Source organism: Sitophilus oryzae, unplaced genomic scaffold, assembly GCF_002938485.1.
Source record: "Sitophilus oryzae breed Bouriz unplaced genomic scaffold, Soryzae_2.0 scaffold_494_pilon_pilon, whole genome shotgun sequence".
NCBI classification, from domain to species: domain Eukaryota; kingdom Metazoa; phylum Arthropoda; class Insecta; order Coleoptera; family Curculionidae; genus Sitophilus; species Sitophilus oryzae.
Genome location: NW_022147078.1, coordinates 3,453,060 through 3,470,316, shown reverse-complemented (window position 1 = coordinate 3,470,316; position 17,257 = coordinate 3,453,060). Strand labels below are relative to the sequence as shown.

The following is a 17,257-nucleotide window of genomic DNA, read 5'->3' as shown; positions in this document are numbered from 1 at the left end:
CTTGGATACAGTCCGTACCTTGGACCCTCGAAATACTTCCGAGGGCTCAATAAACAATAAACAACCTGTCCTTTCTTCCATGTGACATTCTGGAGGACAAAAGAAAAGGGACGCCAACGTGCCAGCAAAATACAAATACAAGTTGGGACATCCGTAACTCTACCCTGTTGCTTTGAAATAGCAGCTGATTCAGATTATACAGCAAGATTTAAATAATCACCATTTCTAAAAGCTGGGATACAACAGAGCGTCAAAACAAAGTGAGGTTAAGCACGGAGACAGTTGACAGAAGCGATGTTGACAGCGCCTCCTCAGAGCAATAACAGGGTTGTGTCGAACGATAACAGGGTTGGCGACTAGGGAACGTAAAAATTACGCGTCAAATAAACTATCCGGCCTGAACGAGAGGGAATCCGGTGATGATAGGCCAGACATCATATATTATATATAAAAAAAACATGCAACGAACTAAAAACGTTACACATTATCTTTTAAGTAAGAATTTTACATAGAATCTTTCAAGTCCTCGGTGGCCGCGTGGTTAAAGCGTTAGGACTATACGCTGCTATGACGTTGGACCCGTAGTAAGGCAGGTTCGAACCCTAGTCAAGGCGACATTTTTTTCAATCGTCTTTTTTTAATTTTTACATATTTTTACATATTTATTTTAACTTTTTACATATTTATTATTGATTAATACAATTTTTCGTAACGTGTTTCTTCATTTTTTTTAAATTACTTATACGCGCATTCAAAATTTCAGCTAAATTGGAAAAAAAAGTTTATAATAATATAGTGACTAATGTTGTATAGATAATGAATGGTACGGAACCCTTCGTGCGCTAGTCCGACCCGCACTTGACTATTTTTTTGTGATATAACTCATCATACAGCCTCAAGATTTTGACAAAAGCCAGTATCTGAGACGGTTATGTGCGCATATTTGAAGTGAAACTTCTTCTTATTTCCATCTGTCTGTCTGTATGTCTGTCCGTCTGAGTATTCCATTTGGGTATCTCTATCCACGTGCCTAGTTTGGTTCCAATCGACCCAATCGCTCAACCGTAAATTGATAATTCTGTCATCCGGCCGGATAGCCCTGGCAGCTATGGTCATTAAACCAATATACTACTACTACTACTATGTAGTCTGCGGTTTGTTTTTGTTTTATTTTGTTTATTATTCATTATTTATAGTGATTTACAGTAATTTTATTAAATTATACTAATATTCTCGTTGATTATTGGTTTGAAATAAATATATATAAATGAGCTACATGCTTTACCTATGTAGACCGTTATTCAGAATCTATAAACCTATCGATGAAAATATGCATGAAATTTTACTTCTCCAACAAAATTAACACATTAACAGATTTTAACAGAAAGTCAACGGTTTCTTGTACACGTATCTGTTTTAAAAAAGTAAAGTGTTCTCGAATAGTTGAATTTAAATATTTTAAATAGTTTTTTTTTCTTTATTCTTTGTATTTTTATTGCTTCCGACGACGGAAAGAAATAAACTTTCCGAAACGTTAAGCATTTTTTTCTTTGTTAGGCAAATTTGTATAACTGTAAACATAACTTCTGACAAGCAGTATTTTCTTGCAGTGCAGTGGCGAAATACCCATAAAGGATTTTTTTGGAGAGATGAATCCGCCACATAGGTATAGACATTTTTTATCAAGTTTATTATAGTAATTGTCTTAGCAGCGGATGGCACATATTGTTACCCAGAGCGAGTTAAACTGATTTATAAAGTGGTAGATCTACCCCCAATGGGGTAGCTGTGGCAACACTGTCATCGTAACACTTTTCCTGACGCTAGCTCGTGTGTCATGGCCTTCAATTTTTACTCCTAACGCGCGTAAAGAAATTTCACTTCAATAAACATATTTCTTTAAATTTAAAAAATTAGTTTTAAGACATTCTGTATACTCAATCATTATTGATTTTTAAAATATTTGTTCACAAACTAGGGAGAGGTAAATCTGACAATGAGCAGAGATGATAGGTGTTAGGTAATAGCTTTTTGACTACCGTTCGAGACGCATTGATGCTATTTTGGAGTGTAAGTTTTGGTTATTGAGACAAAGAATGTTTTTTAAGGTAAATTAAAATAACTTTGTTGTTTGTTTCCTGATATATGTATATTTAACTTATAGTGTTAACTAAAGCATATATATTTTATTTTTCTGTTGTTCTGTGTTAAAGGTTTCCCGGATTTATTTCATCTGACTATACAATATTATATAACATGTGTTGTTGTATTTAATGGGTTCTATTTATGCTGTGAATAATTTCTAGTTTAAAATTAAATCTAAAGACAATCGTTTACTGTCCATTCGTGCCGATGTTTTTGGTTCAGTTTCGGCTTAGTATGGCAATAAAGGGTCTTGTTGACTGTTGAGTGTACTAATATTGTCCAACCGTGACTGCGCGAATATCTTAGCACACAAGTGAGCTGTCAAAACCAAATAGTAATTTAACATATCAACTATAGCTGAGTAGTTTCCCTAATCCAGGGGGACCTCAGTACCTGCAGGTGGGGACCTGCTAACTAACAAAACTTCCTCAATTATTTATGTTTTAAGTGTGTTAAACCTCAAACACTTGATATAAAGACAGTATTTGTGTTATTGTTATTAAAGTTCAGGTTGGATTCTTTGGAATAGTGATCAAGGTTTTCTCTGCCGTGCTCTTTTACTTGTGAATTCCAGGCAGAGTACGGTACTCCTTTCATTTTATTCAATAAAATAAGTAGAGCTATTTACAAATTTAGCGTTTGATTTACATAATCTATTCTCCTCAAATTTCTCAAATATTGCTTCTATCGAGCGTATCCAAGGTAAGCCACAATAAAAAATATTTTTAACACAACGGCAACGTACATGTAAATAGGTTCTTTTATTTTATTTAAACTGTTTGTTATACAGTTGGCCAAAATATTATCTCCTCAACATTGTTAAACTACCGTGGGTATGTTATACTACATTAGCTTTAATCTATCGAGTACATATAGGCTGAGATTTAGCTCACATACGAGTGGAACTTTGTATAAAAAGTTTTACCATATTAATCAAATTACATCCAATTTAGGAATTTCCCCGTATAAATATTTTTTTCTCTTTCTGTATATAGGTGACCGAATTTTAGCGGATTCTAAATATTCTCCTCGAAATAATATGGAGAAAAGTCCGGAATTATATTTGCCCACGAGTATTTTGAGGCTGGATTCTGGAAGATCCAGGAAGCTGTCAAGTGAATTTAAGAGGACACAGGTAAAATAACTTCTGACGTTCTTAAAGCGGCCCATACATTATCAAACAAATTGCGCAACGCAGGCTGTTGCCCAACGAGTTGCCAATGTATGATAGTGTTTGATGCGTTGCGCAATTGTTTGATGAGTTTCAAGAATATTTGAATTCTTTTGTGCAACAGGACTGTTTGCGCAACGCGTTGTGTAGTGTATGTGTATGTTGCGCAATATTTTAGTTCTTTCATTCAAATTCTTTGTTTTCTATTTCGTTTTTTGGTATCATCGACATCATCTAGGGTATACAGGGTGTTTCAAAACATATGCGAAAGGCTTCAGGGGGTGATTCCTTGTTCAAAATAAAGGGTAGTTTGCTTCATAAACGTTGGGTAAAAAGTCAACCATTAGGGAGATATCGCGGTACAAAAATGGCGGAAAAATATTGTTTTTATTTTTTATCTTGAAAACGAAAAGAAATAGACTAATGAAATTTTATGGAAGCATTTCTGTTATGAAAACACACTTTCAGGTAATTTTTTTATTTTTTTAAAATGAGTGGAAGGGGTTGAAATAAACTACCCCTATCATTGTTGTTAACGAAATTTAAAGAAAAATCTTAATTTGGATAGTTTAGTTTGTTTAGAAACTTTTTTACCTCTTGTTTTTTTTTGATAAAACTCACCGATTGGAAATTAAAAAATAAAATGTAAAGCATTACATGTCAGGACGAAAAACATTTTTAGATAAGAATCTAGTGATAATAACGATAATAATAATCATCTAGATAATAACGTATTGCAGTAGAGTAATGTCAAATAAAATAATATTAGGAACATCCTAAAAAGTAACAGCGGCCGACTATGTTTTATTTGACATTACCCTACTGCAATACGTTATTATCTAGATTATTATTATTATCATTATTATCACTAGATTCTTTATCAGAAAATGTTTTTTGTCCTGGCATGTAATGCTTTACATTTTATTTTTTAATTTCAAATCGGTGAGTTTTATCAAAAAAATACAAGAGATAAAAAAGTTCCTAAACAAACTAAACTATCCAAATTAATTTTTTTGCATGTGTTTGATAAGATTTTTCTTTAAATTTCGTTAACAAGAATGATAGGGGTAGTTTATTTCAACCCCTTCCACTCATTTTAAAAAAGTGAAAAAATCCATCTTTGTACCGCGATATCTCCCTAATCGGTTGACTTTTGACCCAACGTTTATAAAAGCAAACTACCCTTTATTTTGAACAAGGAATCACCCCCTGAAGTTTTTATTTGTTTTTAAACACCCTAGTATTTGCATAGTTGCATTATATATATATATATATATATATATATATATATATATATATATATATATATATATATATATATAGCATATATATATAGCATATATATATGAGTATATATATATATATATATATATATAAAAAATTTTGAAAATTTGGAATTTTTTGAAAAAAATTTTGGATTTTTTTTTAATATTAAGTTAAAAAACATAATTTCTTGATAATATGGCAACATAGGTAGTAGCTTAAATTTACATGAAAGAAAATCCAGCAAAGATCCAGTGGTTCTCAAAATTTTAGCAAAAAATGATTTTTTTTGGAAATTTTCAAAGTAAAATAACTCGGTTATTTTGGACTTATTTAAAAAACGGTAAAGAGAAAAAATGTTTCTTTTGACCAGATCTACCACCCCTTAAAATATTTGCACTCATTTCTGGGACACCCTGTATAATTAATTTATTTTTGTTTCCTAAGAAACGACGGTTAATCACGTGACTAAGAGTTTATTTGATATGAACTGTAGGTAATTAATAACAACCCCGCCAGCAGAACCTTTTAATAAAATCGCCATAAATTCCGGATCCAACATGGTTTTTCCGCGTGTTTAGTCTCGCGACGGAACAAAGAAAACTTGGAGGAATACACGGAGGGCGCGGCTCTAAGATGCGTGCCTAGAGTCGCTCTAGGGCCCTCTGATTAAATTATAACCCTTCATTAGCGCCCTGCCGTGATAAAACTAATATGTGTACAAGGTTAGTTTAGCTCTGACTCGTATCTTTTTCTCCGAATGTCTTCTCCAGTCGCATTCAACCCCTTTGACTGAGTAGTTTTCTATATTTTTCCGTTTTTAACTTGTTAAAACAGAATTTTATTTTTTAAGTAAGTATTTTTGTATTTGCTGAAAAAAAATAGAAAGAAGAAGTATCGCCACAACCTTCGGTTGATCGGCTGTCAGTGACGTTTGCCGAGAGTTTCCTCAAGACAGAAGTAGCCAAGATGCAACAGGAACAGATACAGCCCCCTGAAGCTGCTCCAGGTGAGTAAGATATACCGCCAAGTTGAACACAGCCGTACCATGTTTTTCTCCGCGCAATTCTCGGCACTTTTGACCACCCTGTAACTTCGTTGTGATTAAAGGAAGAATTTTAAGATTTACTAATCAAGAGGACATGCTATACGGGGTCCGGCAATAGTGCAAACGTAAGGCATGCGTAAAATATTTTAACATCTACAGGGTGATTCAAAAAAGTGTGAGTGGGTGTGGATGATTTCTTTAACACCCTGTATACATTTTTAAAAAATCTTAATAAACGTAAAAAACAAAATAAAATATACGTGTTTAAGCGTTTTTTCGGAAACTTGACCGTTTTTTAAATAAAAAATATTGTAATATTTGAGGGGTGGTTTCACCCTCTTGGAACTGGAATTTCGAAAAATCCCTTCTTATCGAACCTCTACACCCTAGAATCAACCTTTATGCCAAAATTGAGCATCTTACGTTGAGTGGTTTGAGCAGGATTAATCAGTATGTCAGTCATATGCCAAAAAAAATCCCATAGAGTGTAGTATAGATTTTTCCTCGTTATATACCGGGTGCGTCTCAAAATTGGCTCGCCCCTATAACGTTTTTATTTTTTCAGTATATGTAATATAATATGTAATATATGATATGCCAACATTTTCAAAATGTTGTAATTTCCAAAAAAATGGTATTTTAAATTTTATTCTAGAGTGCCATGGCTGTGTTAAACACACTAATTTTTAATCAAGGAGCCTTGGGAAAATAGATTTGATTGTCTAATGTTTTTCATGTCTTGTCCTGGCCGGTTAAAAGATGCCCAAATCGTATTTTTAATTATATCTTAATTTTTTCAAATGGAACAAAGGTGGTTCATTAGCATATTTAATTTGGAAAAATCATTTTTTTACGAATAATTTGGTACCACACACTTGGTATTTCGAGTCAAATTGATGTTATGAACTGCACGTTACAATAAACCATATGCGAAAATGTCAAAAGTTTGACATTTATGATATTCTGTTCAGAGTGTTATTTTCTATCAAATAAAGTAAAAAAATACCAAGGGTGTCGTTTAAAAATCAGAAGTTGTAGTCATTTCTGGTAAAACAGGAAGTGACCATAAACAATTGAATACGTCAATCAATCCGAATTTATGTCATATTTCGTTTTTTTATCTGGAAAAAATAAAAAAGTTATAACGCTGAGCCACTTTTAAGAAGCACCCTGTATGCTATTGTCTGTATGCAAGGCTAGAGGCAATTCAAAATAAGATCGCAGCGCCATAGCGGCGACAACTCGTACTAATCTATGAGTCATTCCGCATCATTCCGCCATTTATTTAATTGTTTTCTTGTGGTTTGCGTTGTGTGTTTGGTGTCTGTTTTCGAGTTTTTATAGTTGGTTTTGGACAATTTTGTGATTTGTGAACATTTTTTATTTGATAAATACTTCGGTTTTCATCATGCGATTAAGCATTTTGGAATATATGCGGTATTTGAACGGATCCACACATTCCAAATGCGTGAAGGGGAAAATGTCCTTAATGCAGGGCATTTAATTTTGGTTGGAAAAACCGAACTCACAAGCGACTGGATTAATGTTTATGGCTTGTGTTTACAATCCAGTGCCATTAATTCGGATCCACATGAAATTAAGGGAACTTTAACCACTGAGAATGCATTGTTCTTGTAAAGCCGGTAACAGTGGTAAATGCAAACAAGTTTCGGCCGTTCTTGTAAAATGTGTCAGGTAAAATCAACATTTTTAGTGTTATTTTTGAGTTTGATTGCTATTTATTTGTAATTTGTTTAGAGAGGATATTGAGAGTTTAGGAGATATATCTCCAACTGACATAAAATGTGTTTGGTCAACACAAAACGTAGATACCAAAGAGCGATATAAGCCTATTCCTGTAGATGAAATGCCCTGTTTTATAGGCAAGGTAAAACATTCCAATATTGAAACGGATGACGATGGAATTAGGACCTTTTTTTGCCAAAATCTGTCAAACTCTGCTATGTACATGTACATGCACAGAGTAGGAACTAGTTAATTAAATAAAAGATGTGTCTCTATATAATGGTAGTATTTATTTTTATGTAAATTGGTATAAAGTAAAAATATATTGTATGACTAAAAATAACATGCAAAAAAAATATATGTATATTATTTAAAAAAATATGCCGATTTTCTACATTAAAATTTTTTACAACGTCAATTTTGACAGATACGACGCCATCTTGATTTTTTTTAAATGGAAACCCCCACATATTTTAGCATGGTCCGGTAGACATATTTTAGCTAATTTCAAAAATATATAGTCGTATCTGTCAAAATTGACGTTGTAAAAATTTTAATGTAGAAATTCGGCATCCTCGCGAAAATTTACATTGAAATATCTTTTTACTATCTTAAAATAGAGAAGAGGAAAATTTTAAATTGGGTGAGACACTTAAAATGATTCTGGAACAATTCATTCTTAAATCCACTGTATATCCAAAACGGTAAGTGCAAAGTATACTAAACTATATATTTTTGAAATTAGCTAAAATATGTCTACCGGACCATTCTAAAATATGATGGGCTTTCCATTTAAAAAAAATCAAGATGGCGTCGTATCTGTCAAAATTGACGTTGTAAAAAATTTTAATGTAGAAAATCGGCATCCTCGTGAAAAATTACGTTAAAATATCTTTTTACTATCTTAAAATAGAAAAGAGGAAAATTTTAAATTGGGTGAGACACTTAAAATGATTCTGGAACAATTCATTTTTAAATCCACTGCATATCCAAAACGGTAAGAGCAAGGTATACTAAACTTTATATTTTTGAAATTAGCTAAAATATGTCTACCGGATCATGCTAAAATATGTGGGGGTTTCCATTTAAAAAAATCAAGATGGCGTCGTATCTGTCAAAATTGACGTTGTAAAAATTTTAATGTAGAAAATCGGCATCCTCGCGAAAAAATGACATTAAAATATCTTTTACTATCTTAAAATAGAAAAAGAGGAAAAATTTTAAATTGGGTGAGACACTTAAAATGATTCTGGAACAATTCATTTTTAAATCCACTGTATATCGAAAACGGTAAGAGCAAAGTATACTAAACTATATATTTTTGAAATTAGCTAAAATATGTCTACCGGATCATGCTAAAATATGTGGAGGTTTCCATTTAAAAAAATCAAGATGGCGTCGTATCTGTCAAAATTGACGTTGTAAAAAATTTTAATGTAGAAAATCGGCATCCTCGCGAAAAATGATGACATTAAAATATCTTTTTACTATCTTAAAATAGAAAAGAGGGAAAATTTTAAATTGGGTGAGACACTTAAAATGATTCTGAACAATTCATTTTTTAATCCACTGTATATCGAAAACGGTAAGAGCAAGGTATACTAAACTTTATATTTTGAAATTAGCTAAAATATGTCTACCGGATCATGCTAAAATATGTGGGGTTTCCATTTAAAAAATCAAGATGGCTCGTATCTGTCAAAATTGACGTTTTAAAAAATTTTGGTGTAGACAATCGGTATCCTCGCGAAAAATTACATTACAATATCTTTTTACTATCTTAAAATAGGAAAGCGGAAAATTTTAAATTGGGTGAGACACTTAAAATGATTCTGGAACAATTCATTTTTAAATCCACTGTATATCGAAAACGGTAAGTGCAAAGTATACTAAACTATATATTTTTGAAATTAGCTAAAATATGTCTACCGGACCATGCTAAAATATGTGGGGGTTTCCATTTAAAAAAAATCAAGATGGCGTCGTATCTGTCAAAATTGACGTTGTAAAAAATTTTGGTGTAGAGAATCGGCATCCTCGCGAAAAATTACATTAGAAAATCTTTCTACTATCTTTAAATACCAAACAGGAAAATTATAAATCGAGTGAGACACTTAAAATGATGTCCCTGTACATGCACAGAGTAGGAACTAGTTAATTAAATAAAAGATGTGCGTCTATATAATGGTAGTATTTATTTTTATGTAAATTGGTATAAAGTAAAAATATATTGTATGACTAAAAATAACATGCAAAAAAATATATGTATATTATTTAAAAAAATAAGTACCAAAACAGGTCAAAATATCACTGCCCAATAAATCGTTAATAATAATATAATAAGTTGTTAAAGCTCACATAATGTGTGAATTTTTGGGGTATTCACTTGCACTTCTGCATCCCTAAACTTTGGTTCCGTAGGTAGTGAAGAGCGTTTTCGAGCTGTTATCATATTTTCTCCAGCAACAGTATCTTCCTCGTCTTCTACATCTTGTTCACATTCCATACTGACTTCGGGTTCGGATTGGTTTTCTCTTTCTTCTACCAGCTGTGCGGATATCCCTGGATGATGGACCTGCCTCTGAGTCAAGCACAAGTGGCAGATTTTTTGTGGGGACAGCGGTTTTCTTTAAAATTCTGCGATTTTTTCTATCTAAAATAAACCTAACAAAACCCACCTTTATGAAAATAATCTTGGTCTGAAAAATGTAATGAGCACACTCGCATATGATCTGAAACTTCCTTTCCAATTTTCAATGCCTTAATCCAATTTTTTCTTCGATCCACCAGCTCTTTATTCCCAAGTTCGGTTTCCACAATACTTTCGACAATCCTTCCTTTGGAAACGATTCTCGGGGTTTTTCTTTGCCCAATAATTACACTTTGGCACACAGCAATAATGATTCATATTTATTTAATTTCAAACGAAAAGCACAACATAAAACACAAAGAATAAATGGGAAATAAGAGTCGTCAGCTTCGATTTCCAAACCTAAACAATGCAAATCAATAAAAGAAATGGCCCATATGATAGTTCGAAAATCCGGGCATAGAGGGCGTATCGCTTAGCATGAATAGCGTTTAGGACGATTGAATGCAAGAAGTAAAATGATCCCTAAATATTAAACCTAAAAAACGAGAGATTTTTAGAACCAACCGGATCAGACGACGAAGACTACTCAATCAGCGTCAACGCGATCATTCAACGCAGAGCTTCAACTAGAAGATCCAAAAAAAGAAACCGAAGAGCCAGCTCACCGTTTTCACCAGAAACGCCTGTACCAGAACGAAGAAGGTCTTCAGTCTTCACTACAAGCTCCGGAGAGTAAAAACATCAATCTCAGTGATCTTAACCATCATTGCTAAATATAATAATATCATTCCAGCACCGCAATCACTGTCGATGGCGACCAAATCAACGAAGTCACTCAAGACGAGATCTTCGAAAACATAAAGCTGCACAAGGAGGTTCTGAGTAACGTTAAGATGCAGCCTTGGAACATGCGCAAGAAATTGAAGCTGGTGCTACAAGCGAAGGCATACATTAAGAAACACGAGGGTCAGCTTCAAGAGAGACTAGCCCAGAGTCATTCGACCAGGGATATGCTGGCCAGATACAATATTGTCTTAATCAAAGTAGGGATTAACTAGAATATACAAAGATTATAATGCTGAGTTTTTTTTGTGTTTTAGAAGTGGCAAATTTGGAAAAGAGAGCTTACCAACATGTCCATGTGGTTTATACCATGGGAACTGAAGATAAAAGAGATAGAATCTCACTTTGGATCTGTGGTAGCATCGTATTTTATTTTTCTACGTTGGTTGTTTTGGGTCAACATTGTTATAGCAGTCGTGATCATCTCATTCGTTACTATACCCGAGGTAAGTCTATTGTGATTCATTGAATCTTTATTTTTATTTTAATCTTATAATAATAGAAAAAAACATTTATGTGTCTTATTTCTTTATTAATATGTAAGTAACACAACTAATTTTATGTCCAACTATCGTCGATGCTATTTACAGATGTCAGATACTGTCTGAATTCATTCCCAACCTCCAAATAATATATTCCTTCAGGAATACTTCTACTCGCTGCAATTCCCATTGGATAACTCTTCAATTTCTTCACGTTTTCTGAGAGATATTCATCCCAAGAATCGTAGGGATATGCATGAAATAGTTCCGGATTTTTCACCGAAGACGTCCAGTAATCCACTGCTCTTTGATGACTGCATATCCAGAAGGCGCATCCAGGTTGGTTTTCCCCTCCGTTCGGATAGTAGTCAACGTGTCCTGAGGGACTGACCATTCCAAGATGTCTGGCGTTGGTATGGATGACGTCTACAAATGTGGCGTCACTGGGGTCTATAACTTCGTCCAGGGATTCTGTGTGAGGCCATTCGTATAGAGGTGCCGCTGGATCCAAGCCTGTAATGCTGTATAAGTTTTATATGAGTGATTCCGCTCTGTTACTTTTTCTTTTTTTTTTGTTGTGATTTTTTTTAAATAATAAAAAATATTGTAATATTTGAGGGGTGGTTTCACCCTCTTGGAACTGGAATTTTAAAAAATCCCTTCTTATCGAACCTCTACACCCTAGAATCAACCTGTATACAAAATTGAGCTTCTTACGTTGAGTGGTTTGAGCAGGATCGTGATTAATCAGTATGTCAGTCACTTAAGGATTTTATATATTAGTATAAGATAATTAATTTATTTTTGTTTGCTAAAATGTTTTCGATAAAAGAAAGTATGTAAAGGTGGACAATGCTGTGCCGGTCAAGCTTAATCACGTGACTCAAAGTTTACTTGATTTTAACTATACTTACCGTCCTACAGTATCATTAGAATGTTCCCTAATTTTAAAGGCTGCGTAGGCTGATATTTGGGCTCCCATGCTGTGGCCTATGATATGTACATCTGACATGTTCGTACCTTTAAACCTGAAACCATATTATAATAAAGTTACGCACACAATCCATACCTCTAATTTTCTAAAATTATATTAATATTTCGTAATTTTAAAAACGTATCATTTTTCAACAGAAAAATATTGATTTTTTGTGTCAAAATTCTAATGCACAGCTACTAATAGACTTAAAAAGTTATACTCACTTTTTTAATGTCAAAATCATATTAGCTACCTGTTTAGCTACTACTGGGGTGTGTAGTCTAGCTTCAAAGTATATAACATGGGAGAGTGGTGCCCAATGGACTACAATCACGTTCCATAGTCTTGTATTAGCCATAGCTTAAAAACAAAATATTCTAAAAAATGTCTATACCTATGTGGAGGATTCATCTTTCCAAAAAAATCCTTTATGGGTATTTTGCCACGGCACTGCAAGAAAATCTACAAAATAAAATAATTATTTTTTGTAAACACTTTTGCGTTAAACCAAAACGGACGCTGCTTGTCAGAAGTTATGTTGACAGTAATACAAATTTGCCTAACAAAGAAAAAAAATGCTTAACGTTTCGGAAAGTTATCTCTTTCCGTCTTCTTTGCAGTGCAGTGGCGAAATACCCATAAAGGATTTTTTTGGAAAATATTCTACTTTCTAACTAACCCATCTAAAAGATATTAACAATTACAAAAACGAAAATATATAAAATATTACTTTATTATCATGGATTTGGGCATTAGATTGTTTTAACTTATCGGTTTCCATGACATTCATTTTTCTAACTCCTCTAGCGTTTCTAGATTATCACTTACCTTCTCTCATTTCCCTAACCCATAGAATATCCTTACCATGAGTCCATCCATGGATAAGTACCTTTGTTGGTAGTTCTGAATCAAATCTAGAACTCTCAATGGAAGTTTCATTGTTAATAATTATCTCATCGTCCACAGAAAGATCAGTACTAAAATTTACATTTTTATAAATAATATCCTTGTATATGAATTTTTAAAGTAGCTCAACCTAAGACGTTTATGTATGTAAAGCACCAGATGGCGGGGCGTATTTCACAGTCTTTTACTACAGAAAAATATTTTTTGTTACTCTGAATTTAGAAGCGGCCGATAAAAACAGAGAAAATAAAAATCGATAATTTTCGGACTGTGCCAATTGGTTACTAATCGACCAGATATTTTTTGTCTATTAGATATGCTATGAAAGCTGGTAATTATACAATTGGACCATTGTAAATACCCGACAAATTCCGCAAGGCCGACGAGGTCGATGTTTTTCACTGATAAGAAAAAAAATGTTTGTTTAGATAATTTTCGAGACATTTTTTCTTTCTGAATGCACATTTTAAAGTATTTTATATTCTTTGTCCGTTTGATTTATTACACTCGTCGCACGTGTCGAAGTTTTGTTTCTTGTAGTTTTAAAACATTTTCTTGTTTCTTTGTAGTTGTAATGTAAAATTAGATTAATTTATTAAGTTTGATTATAATGTTTAGTGTAGACTACCAGAAGTAATTTAGTAGTGTTTATATATTTTATTTTGAAGTTATGTAGTAGGTGAAGGGGTAATTTGCTTAATTTTTCTTTATGTTTGATTAATTAATAAGTTTGATAATTTGTTTAGTGTAGAATACAAGAAGTAGTTTGTGTAGTGTTCTTGTAAGAGATTATATTCATTTATTTTGTAGTTGAGTAGAAGGTGAAGGTATTTGGGTATTTTTTTCTTTTTGTTTTTCTTCTAATAATTGTAGTAGTGCTTTTAAATAGTGTGATAGATACATTATAATCTTCCTTCAACTTCGTTTAAAAGTTCGTTATCATATAATTTTGGTTTTCTGGTAGTTGAATATACGAAAAAAAATCTGATCAAATTTATTTTAAATTAAATTAATCTAGTCTTATTAATCAAATTAAACTAGTCAAATAATATTAATTGCAATCAATTATTAAAAAATATTAATTATTTTGGAAAATAACTTTTGAACTGGAGTATTATTGATAAAATTTAGCCAATTTTTTTTACCCAGTAGCCGTGTTTCAATATGATCTTATCATTTATCACTGTATAATAACTTTGTTGTGGCAGAAAAATATACCAGTTACTTTCAAAATATTATTTCTTTTCAAATGTCACAAAAGTATTAATTTTTGCTACGTGATTGACAATATAAAAGTCATTTTAACGCCTAGGCATAAAAGTAAAGCACTTTTACGCCGAAGCATAAAAGTATGAAAATATATTATTAAAATGACATAAGTCTCAAATTCAACGAGCCGTAACCATAGTTTCTCGATATATAATTACTCATGATACAAAGAAAACTTGAAAACAAGGTATGATCGATAGCGACTCCAATTTAGTTCAGTTTGCGCATATCGCCTGTGACGTCATATGCCATACAAAAAAATATCCTTATTGTTCAATTGCCACTAATAAAAAAAGACTTAAAATAGGGAAGAATTCGGACATAATCCCTAAAGTTATGTAAAATCATCGAGATTGACATTTGAAAAGTTATGACACATTATACACATTTATTATGTATCATCTGTTTGAAAATTTGAAATTGGCGTGTGGAGCTTGCCGACCAATAGTGCCGTTTATCACCTGTGACGTGGTGACCAACCTGCGCAATATCATACCTTGTTTTCTTTGTATCATGATAATTACTTACAAGGTATGAGTTTTAAATCTTTTATATTATTTGGAACGTTTGAAATTGTTTAAAAAATTATTTGTGGCGTTTGAAAAAATAGCATGTTTATTCGAGTAAAATGACTTTTTGTGCTTCGGCTGTATGTCAAACGTACAGTCTCGCCACGAAAAGTGCCATTTTTACTCCTAATAAAACAATATACTAGAAAGTTTTATGGTTTAACGGGCTTTGTGAGTTAAAACATAATGATATTTTCAGTTTCTATAATTCTTGATCGAAAATAAACGGCGTCAGTGATGGCTATGAAATGAAGACCGCTGTCATTTTATATGTAAATTTATATGGGAAATGTCGTCGATCGTCATTTCCCAGCCAACTGGACGCCGTTTTTTTTCATATGGTACAAAGTTAAAACAAATTTGACTCTGATCATGTTTTACGCTAAGAAATATTTATTTCGTGTAATAAAGATTTAAATGGTGTATTAAGTACATAATATTTATTTAAATGTCAAATAATATTATTGAAGCAAGTGCCAAGTTTTATTTTTAATTAAGAAAAAATTTAATCAAGAATGTATAAAAGTTTTGTTTAAAAAAAAAAATTATCGTAAATTCGTAAAACCTCAATTTAGAATAAAATGATCTAAGAATGAAATAAAATTTTATACCTCTGTGTCAAATCGAAATAAAGTAAGTGTATGTAACTTTTTTTAAATATTAATAATTACCAGTAATTAGCATTAATGTACCAACATATTGAAATAATAATTTCCTTGTTAATACGGTTTAGAATCCTTAAAATAACAGCAAAAATAATCGAAAATCAACAATGAAATAATAGTTTTGTTTAAATTTCTTAATCAGTTGAGCCCTATTATAGTTCGCAAAAATCCGAGGCTATATTATTACATTACTCTGAGGGAAATACCGCAAATAATCGATATTTTTGACTCCGCCCCTAATCACATGCTTCATTCCTTTAAAGCTTCACGATTTGTTCACCAGAGGCAGCACATTTTGTCGAGAGGTTGATCAACTTTAAGAATATATAAACAAGGATAATATATTAATGCGTATACAGGGTGAGTCTTAAATAAGTACAAATATTTTTAGGGGTAGTATATTTTGACCCCAGAAACACGTCTATGAAGTTTTTTTCCCGAAAAAAAATGTTTGGATTTTCTTTAAATTTTTAGTTAAAAACCATAATTTCTTGATACCTAATATGGCAACATAGGTAGTAGACTAAATTTACAAGAAAATAACCTCAGAAAATATCTAGTGGTTCTCAAAATTTAGACAAAAATTCATAGCAAAATAATTCGGTTATTTTGGAGTTATTTGAAAAACGGTAAAGAGAAAATATGTTTTTTTATCGAGATCTATCAGGCCTGGTAATATTTGCACTTATTTAAGACTCACCCAGCATAATGATTTTATTTTCCTGGAACTTACTAATGATACAGATGAAACGATATTTGATCTTCAGGAGGACTGACGTTGATCATTTCATTCAAATCTTTTATTGGGTAAAACACAGCATCACAATTCAATATAACACTTAAAATTATTAATCCATATAACAACATGTTTATAGTTTTTTTATTAATCCAATAATTATTATTTAATAGTTTGTTGCTACTGCAATAGTCAAATAATAATGAAGAAATGCTGACTTCATCAAAGCCAAATAAATCAATAGGTTATATTATTTATTATATTATGAGAACAATTGTATATTATTTGAAAACATATCTTATAACATCACTTACATAGAGTGTATCTAATATATTCTATTTAAATATTAATTTGTAGAAAAATATATTTAAAACCCAAGTATTTATTTTTTTATTTTAGTTTCTCAAGTGACTTGACAATGTTATAAAACCCGAGTGCCATACAAAATGTTATCCAACAGCTGAACTGTTTTATGTCCAATCTCTAAAGAATAATTGATTTAAAAGGATCTACCAGTTCTACTTTCATTGTTGCGAATTAATAAATTATCAGGGTGCGTTTATGTCACTATGCGACGTCATGTAGATAATGCCCACTTGCACCGTCTGTATAATCCTTGTTTAAAGGCTAAACAATGATTAACTATAATAAAATATTATATAGTAAACGCCACGAATGTTTGGGAGTGATTCATCGGTCGCTACCATGTGAACTACTCTTTTCAAGGTCACATAAAACTTAATTCCAGTGCCGTGGTGTTTCAAGTCATATAATAATCAATATATAATCTGTTGTAATTTGTTGTTTTAACTGTCAAAGTCTTGTCAAAACATATACTGTTTGAC

At 32.0% G+C, this 17,257-nt stretch overlaps 2 protein-coding genes across 2 annotated transcripts in view; one reads left to right on the top strand and one right to left on the bottom strand.

The window, feature by feature from the left end:
* The first annotated feature begins 3,184 nt into the window (after positions 1-3,184).
* The window catches only part of LOC115886675 (transmembrane channel-like protein 2), a 28,900-nt gene continuing 14,827 nt past the window's right edge, over positions 3,185-17,257 (top strand). Inside the window, exons 1-5 of the mRNA XM_030905929.1 lie at positions 3,185-3,280; positions 5,465-5,588; positions 10,524-10,698; positions 10,760-11,009; positions 11,067-11,255. Of these exons, the coding sequence (XP_030761789.1) occupies positions 3,185-3,280; positions 5,465-5,588; positions 10,524-10,698; positions 10,760-11,009; positions 11,067-11,255 (834 nt within the window). The remainder of the gene's footprint in view (positions 3,281-5,464; positions 5,589-10,523; positions 10,699-10,759; positions 11,010-11,066; positions 11,256-17,257) is intronic.
* LOC115886654 (pancreatic lipase-related protein 2-like) lies at positions 11,343-16,707 on the bottom strand. The gene is made up of 5 exons (XM_030905901.1): positions 16,410-16,707; positions 13,096-13,244; positions 12,492-12,627; positions 12,206-12,319; positions 11,343-11,812 (listed from the first exon to the last, which is right to left on the bottom strand). The coding sequence occupies exons 1-5, from the start codon at positions 16,541-16,543 to the stop codon at positions 11,368-11,370; spliced, it is 978 nt and encodes a 325-aa protein (XP_030761761.1). The 5' UTR covers positions 16,544-16,707; the 3' UTR covers positions 11,343-11,367.

Bases quoted from the DNA above. Each gene is read 5' to 3' on its own strand.
- LOC115886654 (XM_030905901.1), bottom strand. From the start codon at position 16,543: ATGTTGTTATATGGATTAATAATTTTAAGTGTTATATTGAATTGTGAT. The intron at 12,320-12,491 runs GTGAGTATAACT...ATATGGTTTCAG, and splicing joins ATGATTTTGACATTAAAAAA to GTTTAAAGGTACGAACATGT. The intron at 11,813-12,205 runs GTAAGTATAGTT...AAACTTATACAG, and splicing joins TCTAATGATACTGTAGGACG to CATTACAGGCTTGGATCCAG.